The following is a 12,958-nucleotide window of genomic DNA, read 5'->3' on the forward strand; positions in this document are numbered from 1 at the left end:
TTTCCTGCTTTGCATACTGAGAGCTCTGATGACATCGGAGGGGCTGCTGCTGCTGAGAGAGAATCTCTGAAACAGACAAGTGTGGCTGCAATATGATCTGTGTGCTCAGTGTGCACTCTGTCTGCATAGATACTGATAATGACTGCAGTTTCATTCCTATGAGAGACACTTCCTTCCATACCAAAATGAAAGCACACAGATGAAAGGCTGCAGCAGCATTTCTCATATAGCCTAAATAGCAGCCTAGTCTCATATAGCCTAGACAGCACATCCAGAACAACTCATAACCCGGAAGCAGAAGGGATATGAGCCGGCGGCCATATTTTATTTTTCCTGGAGCAATAATGGATAAAAAAAACACTAAAAAAGGCACACCAGAGCGGCAAAATTATCAGGTAGAGCATTTATTCTTTACAAGCTATCGACTGATATGTGTGAAACGTTCATCTCTGGTTCTCTTTAAGGGGAACAAAACCTAAAGTGCGTCATAACCACATTATTAATCACTGGTTAATTTGCCTTATTTTATGACTACACTTGTCCATTAAGCTTTGGGAAGTGGAATCTGAAACTGTACAGTCTCCTATTTCAACATCTGCAGGTTCCTGCTGTTTTTCCCAAAAAAAGAAAAAGTCATTCTCTAGAGTGAAATTGCCACTCCATGGAAAGAAATTAGCGCAATTATCTTCACTGTTTACTTTGTAATTTATTTACAAATTATACAGACATGCAAGAGTTCACAAAGGCTGATGAAATATGATAAAACAATGTGATCTGATTGGATTTGTGATAGAACAATACGCTGGAACAAATGACATGAATTAGAATCTGCGAATCTAAATGTTTTTATATTGCTTATTAAAATGCATTTCTTCCTCTTGAGATGCCACTTACTGCAAGTTATTTTAGGTTCGCAGACTCGGCCACCGCTCACACAAACTTTTGTATAGAAGGTTTTGCGCACGCTGTAGAATTTCCTCAGTCTGAAGCAATTGTTGATGATCAGAGATCTTAAGTTTGTACAGATGTCCCCCAACATCACTAGCGTTGACTAGCAATCCGCCTGGTGGCACTGGTCAGATCATTGTCCTCCAGTAATGATTGTTGAAGTTCCCACAACATGAAAACGCTCTTATCTCCTTCTCCCCTCTACACAGAGCAGAACAAGCTTTTGTATTGTTCTTTATACTGACATGGCTGTTCCGCTCCAGGGATCTGCGGTACTTCTCTATGCAGGGGGAGACAGAAGGCATCCATGTAAAAAGGGTGCGAAGGATTGCTGCTAGTAGAATATATTACTGATATTCTACTACTTAATTTCAATAGTAAAATATCGGGAATATTTACTGATATTTTACTATGTGTTAACCTAACTCTACTCACACTGTACCCTCCCTCTACTGATGCCTAACCCTAAGGGCTCGTTCACACTACCGGCGTTTTCGGCTTTTTTTGCCCACGTGCGCTTTTTAAAAACGCCCCCCGACCACGTGGACAATTAATGTCTATGAGAAGGTTCATATCAGTGTGGGTCGTGCGCAGTGTGTGGACCATTTTCGGGGTGATTCCGCCTCAATGGAAGGTATAGGAGAAACGCAAATCCGTCACAAAATCGCTTTGTGCAGCGATTGCGTTCGCATTTTTAATAATAAATGCATTGTATTTATTATTTTCTGGGTCAAAGAGGTCACTTCCTGACTTGCGTCAGGGAGTGAATTATAAAACCGCTTTGAAAACCGCTTAGCACAAACCAAGCACCAGGAATAGAAAAAAATATGCGTCAAAAAAACGCCCAACGCTAAGGGCCACGCGAACGGAACACAATGTGAACAAGGCCTAAGACCTCCCTCTAAACATTTCCTAACCCTTAAAGAGGAGCTGTTAGGTATAAGGTCTCAGAGAAAATAAACACATATATCAGTAGCTAAAGATTGGCTGTACTTACATTACATATGCATTTCACTGTCCACGTTTGGATTTCACAGAATTTGTATATAGTATATGCAGAGATAGATGCTCCTGACAGCTCATGGCAGGCTCCATGTTTTTCTGTCAAATGTGTCGTCATGTCCTGCCTGCTTCCTGATCACAGATAAGCTCCTACTTGAACAACACAGTGTGCAGTGAATATTAATGAGCCATGTGGCTAGAAACAATAGCTGACTCCTGCAGAGTACTCTGCCCCGAGATTTATCAGTGCTACACGCTGGACTGATTACAAGCTTCTGTAACGTCTCATTAGCAGCCGAGGGGAGGGCCCCAGAATGCTTTGCAGTTTAGTATGCGGCTTGCGTCCTTATGGGTCTATAACAGACTTGCTGATAAGCACACATCAAAGGTAACTGAGATTTTTATCTTCACTAATGGCTTTTGGGCTTCCTTCTAAACTGTTTAACACAGGAGAATAGAGGTTTAAATTAGCTTCTGCAGCCTGACAGTTACTCTTTAACCCCCAAGGTGGTACCTAACACTTAACTCCCCCCCCTAACTCCCCCGGTGCCTAATACTTAATCCCCCTCCCTCCTAACCTTAAACTATTTCCAGAGGCACTGCTGCAAAGCTGCACTTTGTGGCAAAGCAGATAAATGTATCCACCCTGAGGCTCCTGATAAAATTGTGGGCACCGAAGCATGTCGATATGCAAATTGCATTAGGCACCACGTGGGGGGTTAAGGGTTAGGCATAGGTAGAGGGAAGTCTTAGGGTTAGGCATAGGTAGAAGGAGGTCTTAGGGTTAGGCATAGGTAGAGGGAGGTCTTAGGGTTAGGCACCAGTAGAGGAAAGTCTTAGGGTTAGGCATAAGTAGAGGGAGGTCTTAGGGTTAGGCATTGGTAGAGGGAGGTCTTAGGGTTAGGCATAGGTAGAGGGAGGTCTTAGGGTTAGGCATTAGTAGAGGGAGGTCTTAGGGTTAGGCATCGGTAGAGGGAGGTCTTAGGGTTAGGCATCGGTAGAGGGAGGTCTTAGGGTTAGGCATTGGTAGAGGGAGGTCTTAGGGTTAGGCCTCGCCGGTAGAGAGAGTGTTCTGTGTGAGAGAAGGGTTAGGTTAAGACATTGTAAAATATTGGTGGAGCAGAATTGCCTTATTAAAGCTGATAGTGATAGCAGCCTGATTAAGCAAGTGATTGATTACTCCCCCTCATATCGATAGAAGAGTAGCGATCAATGTACCAATTTTAAGCAGATATCTAATTAATTTAAATGTGGCCATACACTATGCAATGTTTTCTTTAGATGTTTTAAATTCAATCAGTCATGACTGATTGTATTGTTCGAAAAATAAAACCACACACTATTCATTAATAAACAACAACATAAAAAAAGCAAATAAAAAACAAACACAAAAACGCAAAAGGATCTTAAACTGAGAGGGATAGATATGGAGGTTGCCATTTTTATTACCTTTTAAACAATACCAGTTACCTGGCTATCCTGCTGATCCTCTGCCGAAGCATCCTGGGCCTCCATAACATCTGAGCAGTGCCACAGGCTGATTGCCTCCATGCCACGCCGCATTGAAACAGTCATTTATGCAAAATAATTCCCGACCAAGTATTGAGTGCATAACTGAACATAATTATTTGAGGGTTGACTTTTTTTGTTTTAAAAACACTTTCCTTTTACTGGTCGGATGAAATATGCAAATTTTTTGAGATAGGAATTTTGGGTTTTCATGAGCTGTATGCCAAAATCATCAATATTAAAACAATAAAAGGCTTGAACTACTTCAGTTGTGTGTAATGAATCTAAAATATATGAAAGTCTAATGCTTATCAGTACATTGCAGAAAATAATGAACTTTATCGCAATATGCTAATTTTTTGAGAAGGACCTGTATGTAAGTAAAGTGCCAAATATATTAATAACTAGGCTGTGTTCCTTCTTTTCTTTTTTTGCCTGAAAGAGTTAACCTTCAGGCATGCAAGGGACAGTTTCTCTCTTGTCAGACTTTTGCTGGTTTAAACCATAACCCTCACTGATAAGGAATTACAGCCATACAACTATTTCCTGCAGGCAAGTGCTTCTGTTTGCTCAATGGCAGTCTATAAAGTGTCAAAGGGCTAAAATACATTACCTACTGAACTTTTTTATCTATTCTTCAGAGACAATAAAACATTAAATTTACTGTGTAAATGTTTAAACATAAAATAAAACCATGATATATATGTTTTTAAGGAATAGAAGTATAGATATAACCGTCTATCTCATTGTTTATTTTCACCTTGGGTTTACTTTACTTTAAAGTATTGTGTGTTCTATGTATATATGTATATATATATATATATATATATATATATATATATATATATATATATCTGTGTGTGTACTGTATACACTGTATATATATCTGTATAATATTTTTTTGTAATTTTTTTTTTTTATTAACTTTGAAATTTATGTGTGGTGTTTTGTCTCCAAGTCAAGTTTCCCTGCCCACCAACAAGGCCATTCCGCTGCCACAACAACCGCGTGTGCCTGAGGACGGAGCAGACCTGCAATGAGCTGGATGAGTGCGGCGATGGCTCTGACGAGGCTCACTGTGGTACGTAAAATTTACCCTACGCAGCTCCGAGACCGAATTAACGTAATCGGAGAGGAACCTTCAGTGAAAGAAACATAATTGACCTTAATTGAAGTCTTAATTGAAAGTTTATGTGTGCCATAAATTAGGTTCTGAAACAATTATATTGGCAACGCATGAGGAACTTTCCCGCTTCTTGGTCAGTGGCTCTTCATGCCGGCAGAATCTTAATGCGCTTGCTGAGCTAATTGTGATTTATTTTTGTTTGTGTGAAATGTGTTAGGAATAGGAACCAAGCAGAAAGTGAAACCTTGCAAGAAGGATGAGTTTGCCTGCGGAAACAGGAAGTGCATCGCATCGGAGCTACAGTGCGACCAGTTTGACGACTGCGGAGATGGCAGCGATGAACGAGGCTGCAGAGCAGGTACCATTTCCTGTGTTGGTATAGCTCTAATCAGCAGAGCAGCCATTTTGTTTTCCAGTGATTTAGCACAGTTGGTTTAGAGATGCCAAGATGGCTGGTGTTTTGTATTTCCTTGCATCACCTCAAGTAGTCGCACACAATACAACCACATTATTTTACATTTTCCTGTTCAGTAGTATTAATTGAATAATATATATATATATATATATATATATATATATATATATATATATTTTATAAATCTTAATCGGGTTAGCAGAAAAATTGATAAAACATCTGGTTAGCCGTGGTGGAGAATTCTCTTTGAGTAATCTATACAATCGTATGAAAATTTGAATCCTGTATGGCCATTGTTAATGACCCTCCTCAGGCACAAATAGGCCTGTGTGTAGGCACTCAGTTATAGAACTTGTGTTTCTCAGTGTTTAAACTGGTATTATACTCCCAAAACTAAAATATCAGTAACTACGGTTAGCTACGTAAAACAACGTACCTAAGAGTAAGCTAAACAACTACGTAAACATTTGAAAGCATTACCATGTATTCCCTACAGAGAGCAGAGAGGCTTGCTCATCGCTTGTCATCAGCAAAGGCCAGAATCTCCCTTTGCTTGCATCTCCACTCTTTAGTGGAGTAACTTTAGCAGAAAGGTAGGGGGGAAGGTAGAGTGAAGACACAGGCACAGGGAATATTGCCTGTGCTGATGACAAGAGGTAAGCAAGCTTCTACAGCTCTCTGTAGTGGAAATAAACCATTTGCATACTGTAACGATTGGTGTCAGCAAGCACAGATATTCTGATTATTGGTGATCTGCAGTATCACCAATAATACAAATGCTATACCTGATTATATGATGATCTGCAGAATCACCAATAATGCGAGTATAGCGAGACACAGGACAACCAGATGTAAGATAGGTGTTTGGTGCAACAGTAATGTGTAGAGATACTCACTACCCCAGAGGAGCTGGTATAGAGAGGTATCTCTATAGAACTCAGGAATACCACCTCCAGCAAGCTGGAGATGTAGACAATAATAGTAATCAGTTCACCCGAGGAGCGGGTGGTATACAATAAGACAAGGTATTGATCACCCGAGGAGCGGGTGATTCAGACTGAACTGCAGCCGGAGATCACCTGAGGAGCAGGGGATGAGGAAAGTACTATAGTAGCTAGTCACCTGAGGAGCACGTGATTAAGACTGTACTGCAGCAACTGATCATCTGAGGAGCAGGTGATTCAGACTGTACTGCAGTTACTGATCTCCCGAGGAGCAGGTGATTCAGACTGTACTGCAGCTACTGATTTCCTGAGGAGCAGGAGATAGAGGTGGTGCTGCAACTATTGGTCATCTAAGAAGCAGGTGATTACTAAACAGAGAATCCCTCACCAGTGACTAGGTTTACTGGTGAGGGAAGAATAGTCAGACAAGCAGATTCGGTAACAGGCGGACAGATACGGTACAAAGACAGAAGGCTGAATCAGAGTGATATTCAGGCAGAGTCGGCAACAGGATCAGATAGGCAAAGGCACAGAATCAGTAAGCAGAAGAGTAGTCAAGGCTAGCAGAAGGTCATAACAAATAATACAATGCAATTAGTACTTTAAGCTATCAACAGAGTCTGACTAAGGGCTCGTTTCCACTATAGCGAATCCGCATGCGGGCACTGCATGCGGATTCGCATACTTAATGTTAGTGGATGAGGCTGTTTCCACGTGTGCGGCGGCGGCGGCGTTTTTCGGTGCGGGGAAAATCTGCACGACAGGGTCGTGCAGATTCGCGTGCGGCAGGAATGCGGGCGAATCGCCGCTAATGTATTCAATAGGGAAATCGCATGCGGCTTTGTCATGCGGATTTCCCCGCGATTTCGCATGCGATTTCGCATGCGATTTTTTGAAAGCCAATGGAACTTAACACAGGCAGTGACATGGTTAAATTCGCATGGCTCCTTGCCATGCGAAATCGCATGCGAAATCGCGGGTAAATCTGCATGCGGAAACGCAGCCGCATGCAATTTCTTCAGCGGTGGAATCCAGGCGATTCCGCACCGCTACAGTGGAAACAAGCCCTAAGTGTGGATCCCCAGCTCCTGCTGGTTCTAGCACACTTTGGGATCTGACTAGGGTCTGAGTGCTAACAAGTAGCATTCGCAACAGCAGTCACGGAGCAACTGACAGGCAGGTCCTATATATACTGCAAGCACTCCACAGCGCCGCCCCAGTCACTCAGCCAATCCGGAGCACTGCTGGAGTCAGCTGACCGGCCGATCAGCTGACTCCCCTTCTACTCGCATAAAGGTCCTGTCGTCTGGCACGCGCATAGCCCTCAGTCTATGTGCAACTGAAGGACCAGGCAAAACTCCAGCATGTAACTGTGCGGCGAAGGCCGCCGGCTGAAACGCGGAAATAACCACCCTGCCGATCACCGCTGCGGCGGTATCTCCGCTATCCATTACACATACTATTCCCTGATGCCTGATTGAGAGACCAGGCATTTTTGATCATATCGGCCGAACAATGCCCAACTGTATTGTTCTTACTCCTCCCACTCCATTGTATGCCACTTGTCATCCCTCCACCCCATCTATAGTAACAGAATGTGTCACTGCCGGGAAGCTTGTGAAGCGTCAACCAGGCAACAGTGGTCGTATCTATGTGACTACTTAGCTTAAATCTCAACAAACATCCAAACTCCATTTTGACAAGAACCATAAAGAAAAGTCGGACATTTCCACAAGTTAATTCAATTTGAGTGCTGACAGTCAATTAGTCAGCGGCTGACAGTGGGAGTGTAGCAGTAAAATGATCGTAATCAGCTAATTATGATTACGCAAATTTTCACTTACATTTTCGCAATTTAAAATATACGTAATTACAATTTGTACATTTGATTGATTTCGTATAGGCATTCATAATTTCACATAAAATTTTGGTAATTTTTGCATCATTTCGTGCCGACTTTGGCAGTGAATAGCAAAGCCTGCATACATGCTATTGACACCAAAAATTCTACATATGTTAAGGAGAATACTGGGTACAGGACAAAAAAAGAATTTTCCAAAAAGACCTTGTGGTTTTTTAAAAAAAATCGATTTTAACAATGCAAAGAAAAAATGTTTTTTTAGCTTGTAGCCATTATGCTTCTTAACATATGTAGAAATGTTGGTGTCAATAGCTTGTATGGGGGCTTTGCTAAAACCACTAAAGTCGGCACAAAATAAGGCGGCATTTCTCAAAAATTACATGAAAAATTGCGCAAAATTATGAAATATTACTGGGGTACATCAAGTATGGTTTGCCCCCAGTCACCTGAAACCCAATCTGGAAGCCATGACATCCATACCCTAGATGTCTCTAGGCTGAATACTCACCTGATGATGCAGAACTCCCAGCGATGTCCCCTGATGAGGAGCGTTCCCCGATCCACCTTCTTGCCGGCACACACACTTACGATGGCACACGACAGGCGATCGCGGTATTTTGTGCGGAGTCGTCGGGGATTTAAAAGATACTATCTGCTGTGACAGTTGTTGACGTCACGCATTGCTGAACGTCATGAACGTAATCACAGGCCTGTACCCACATGGTGAGATCGCGGAAAAGATAGCTTGTCACTCAAAAAAATGAGTTGACATAAAAATCGTTGTATAAATAGAGATGTTGTGAACATCAAATTTGGGGTTCATGAAGAGCGACCACGAACTTCCGCAAATGTTCCCAAACAGGTGAACCTGGAAAATCGCCATAGACTTCCATGGGCAGGCAAATTTTAAAAGCAATAAAGACTGTTTCTCGCCACAAAAGTGATGGAAAAGTTGTTTCACGGGGGTCTAACACCTGGACTGTGGCATGCCGGAGGGGGATCCATGACAAATGTCCCACCAAAAATTATGGAGTTGACACAGAGTCGGGTTTTAATCCCTAAAGGGCAGAAATCACAGTACATTCCTACATATAATGCACTGGAGTGGTACTGTGTATGCAACTTAATATAGCAACAATAGCAGTAGTGTGCGCAGCTCTGGCTGTCAGTGGGCTGTGGAGTGTCACACACAGATACAATAGCACTATCAGAATACAGTGAACTAATAATGCACTGGAGTGGTACTATCTCTGCAAGTTAATGTAGCAACAGCAGTAGTGTGCACACAGCTCTGGGTGCCAGTGGGCTGTGGAGTGTCACACACAGAGAAATGCAATAGCACTATCAGAATACAGTGAAATAATAATGCATTGGAGTGGTTCTGTGCGTGCAACTTAATGAGGCAATTATAATAGCAGTATTGGGTGTCAGTGGGCTGTGGGGTGTCACACATAAAAAAACAACACAGGACACTGATGTGCTAGCCCTCAAAAGGGCTGTTTGGGGTGCTTTTACAGCAAGTGAGGGACAAGAACACAGGCCTAGATAATGCTTTCCCTACCTATCTGCAGCAAGTCTGACCCTGCTCTCACTAATAGTCAGCAGCCAGCAGAGAATAAATCCAATATGGCCACTGCAACTGCTTTTTGATAGGGGGGGGGGGGGTGGAGGGTCCAGGAAGGGGTGCTAGCTAATTGGCTGCCATGTATCTGCTGACTGTTAGGTAAGGGGTCAAAGTTTTGCTCAATGATGATGTATAGGGGGCGAATCGAACACTGCAAATGTTCGCTTTTCGCCGCTAATGCAAACAGCGGAAGTTCGCAGAATACTGCTCGCCGGTGAACAGTTGGGCCATCTCTATGTATAAATTGAGTAGTGGGTATGGGCCTATAGAGGTACAGTGATTGGGTGTAAAAGTAGAGACTATCCTTCCAGAAATGTTCCTTAGCCTGGCTCTGACCCCACAGCTGCCAGTGCTGGGTCGCCTCCATGCTCTAGTCAGTGTGAGGAGGTAGAAACCCCGGCCAGCTCCCCACACAGCAGCACTTTCATGATCCCCCATGATGTGGGTGATGATCATGAAATAGTATTAGAAAGGGATAAAGTAGATCCTGAACTCAGAACTTACTCTCTGCTCTAACAGATAAGCAATAGCATAATAACATTTAAAGAAAAACATTTCTGTTACAGCTCATACAAATACTGCAATACAGCTGCAGCGTGTCTACTTCCTGCTTTCATGGAAGCAGACATATGGTTAACAACTGCCAAGGCAGCCAGCTGACACAGTTAAGAGATCAAATTACAATTGTGATTAGTCATAGATGAGAGAGAATTAGACAGACTAAACTCTCTAAATACATATAGGGCGTATTAATCTCTGTTTTCCTTCTGTCCTGTGCAAGAGTTCCTCTCCACTTTAAAGAGGAGCTGTTAGGTATAAGGTCTCAGAGAAAATGTACTTACATTACATATGCATTTCACTGTCCACGTTTGGATTTCACAGAATTTGTATATAATATATGCAGAGATAGATGCTCCTGACAGCTCATGGCAGGCTCCATGTTTTTCTGTCAAATGTGTCGTCATGTCCTGCCTGCTTCCTGATCACAGATAAGCTCCTACTTGAACAACACAGTGTGCAGTGAATATTAATGAGCCATGTGGCTAGGAACAATAGCTGACTCCTGCAGAGTACTCTGCCCCGAGATTTATCAGTGCTACACGCTGGACTGATTACAAGCTTCTGTAACGTCTCATTAGCAGCCGAGGGGAGGGCCCCAGAATGCTTTGCAGTTTAGTATGCGGCTTGCGTCCTTATGGGTCTATAACAGACTTGCTGATAAGCACACATCAAAGGTAACTGAGATTTTTATCTTCACTAATGGCTTTTGGGCTTCCTTCTAAACTGTTTAACACAGGAGAATAGAGGTTTAAATTAGCTTCTGCAGCCTGACAGTTACTCTTTAAGGTTTCTGAGTTGATGCTTGTTCTCATTAAGGGATCAGTGTGGAATTCAGGGCCCTTTTCCACTAGCAATCACTAGCATTTGCGCTAAACGCTAGCGATTGCAATTCAGCAAAAGTACTAAATTTCCAGGCGATTTCCCAAATCGTTTGCACTGCATAGCAAAAATTGTTCCGCAGCGCGATCGTGATTTCGTAAAAAACGAATCGCAGTAGTGGAAATTACCTACCGCGATTCCCATGTTATTTAGCAAACCGTAGCAATTTTAAAATCGCTAGCGATTTGCGATTTTGCGATTCAGCAATCGCAAACGCTGTCGGGGGAAAAGGGCCCTTAGTATGATTTTTTTTGTATTTATTTCATTTATAGCTACTTCTATAACATTGCATCCTCATTAGTTTGGTATTTCTTCTTGATGTACATTACCTTCCCCTATAATCGCCAAACTTTTATTAACTTTGTATTGTGATTAGTAGGGTAGTATTTTTAATGTTTTATTTAATGCACTATGCAGCGGATCTGGACTTGACAATGACATTTTACAGGCGAAGCAAAGTGCTGCCTTTTTAGTGGAAGGACTTCCTTTTGTTGCGCTGATAATGGAATTAATGTTTATTTGTTGCAGCATAAGAATGGACTTGCTGCTCATATCACACATTACTGCACATCGCATGTGAACAAAGGCATTTAGAGCGTTCACAATGAGTGTTCCTCCTGCTCACTAAAACCTTCAGCGCTGTACTTTCGATTAGCAGGGACATTTGCAGCTATTTTGGAGGTCTAGTTTTGACATTGTATAACTTGGAAATGGTTTATATTAATAAAAGCATAAAGAATGTTAGTGGGATGATTGGCTTAATGGAAGTCTGAGCACAATAACAGGTCTCTTGAGTCCCAACTTTAAATTTATCAGTGTATAAAGAAATACATAATGAACACATATCCTACTCAATTGGACAGGACAATAAATCATCTAAGTTGAGCGGGGCAGGAGCATTGCACTGAAATGAACAGTACAGTTTGATTTTGAATTGATGTTTTTAAAATCAATGCCAGGGCCATGCAGAGGGTCCTTAAGAGGGGGGTGCCCACATTTATAAAAGGGGCCTCGCCCCCCCCCCCCCAATGCACAGCAGTACCTACAAGTGGTGGGGGGGCTCCCCCCCCAGCCCCCGTGCCCTGCAGTGACATGTGACCTTCAACCCCCCCCCCCCCCCCCCCCGGGCTCTCCAGCTGTCCTAAACCATATCCCTGACACATTCAGTCACAGAAGCGCTGGCTGCCTTCACTGGTGTCGAGTTAGTTGGACCTATCACCGGTGACCGCACATTCCCCCCTCCTCGTTTCTTGCTAGGAGGGTGTTGGTTGTTATGTGGGTGCTGAATGCTGAGGCTGGGTGCAATGTGGGTTTTGGGTGTGGGTACCGGGTGTCATGTGGGTGTTGATTGCAGGTACTTAGTGCCATGTGAGATCTGGGTGCGTGTACTGGATGTCCTGTGGGTGTTGGGTGCAGGTACTGGGTGTGACATGGTGCGAGTACTTGGTGCTATGCCTGATGCTATGCCTGTACTAGGTGCTGGCTATGGGTGGGAATTGGGTGTCACATGGGTGTGGGTAAAGTGGGTGCTTGGTGCAGATAGTGAGTGCCATGTAGGCTGTGTGCAGGTGTGAGTACTGGGTGCAATGTCAGGCTTGGGTGCAGGTACTTGGTGTAATGTAATTGTGAGTACTGGGTGCCAACTATGGGGGAAAGGGGTGTGGGTGGATGTTAGCAAGCAGAAGTAGAAATCAGTAGACATCAGTGTAGGTGCTGCAGGAAGGGGAAGTAATTTGGGGTGCTGGGGGAGGGAGAGGTCAGTTTAGGTGCTGAGGGAGGTCATTATGGGTGCTGCTGGGGACAAGAAGGGTGCCATTGGGGGAAGGAAAGGTCACTGTTTGTGCTGGGGGGGGGGGGGGGGTGGCAGGGTCACTGCAGGGCTAATGCTGGGGAGGGATAGGTCAGTATGGGTCCTAGGTGGAGGGAGAGGTCACTGTGGGTGCAAGGTTAAGGGAGAGGTCACTGTGAATGCTGGGGAGGGAGAGGTCACTGCTGTCAGGGAGACGCCATCTTACCTCTTCCCACACAGCTGCAGAGATGGTTACACTAGGAATCCTGTATGGGACCTCTTTGCTCCAAATTGTCCCAG

General features: G+C 43.4%; 1 protein-coding gene across 6 annotated transcripts in view; it reads left to right on the forward strand.

Moving 5' to 3' along the window:
- LRP1B (LDL receptor related protein 1B) overlaps nt 1-12,958 on the forward strand; it is a 2,031,260-nt gene that overhangs the window by 1,874,419 nt on the left and 143,883 nt on the right. For all 6 annotated transcript variants that reach the window (XM_068245873.1, XM_068245875.1, XM_068245874.1 and 3 more), the window contains 2 exons: nt 4,418-4,540; nt 4,803-4,943. In XM_068245873.1, the coding sequence (XP_068101974.1) occupies nt 4,418-4,540; nt 4,803-4,943 (264 nt within the window). The remainder of the gene's footprint in view (nt 1-4,417; nt 4,541-4,802; nt 4,944-12,958) is intronic.

Source organism: Hyperolius riggenbachi, chromosome 7, assembly GCF_040937935.1.
Source record: "Hyperolius riggenbachi isolate aHypRig1 chromosome 7, aHypRig1.pri, whole genome shotgun sequence".
Classification (NCBI taxonomy): Eukaryota; Metazoa; Chordata; class Amphibia; order Anura; family Hyperoliidae; genus Hyperolius; species Hyperolius riggenbachi.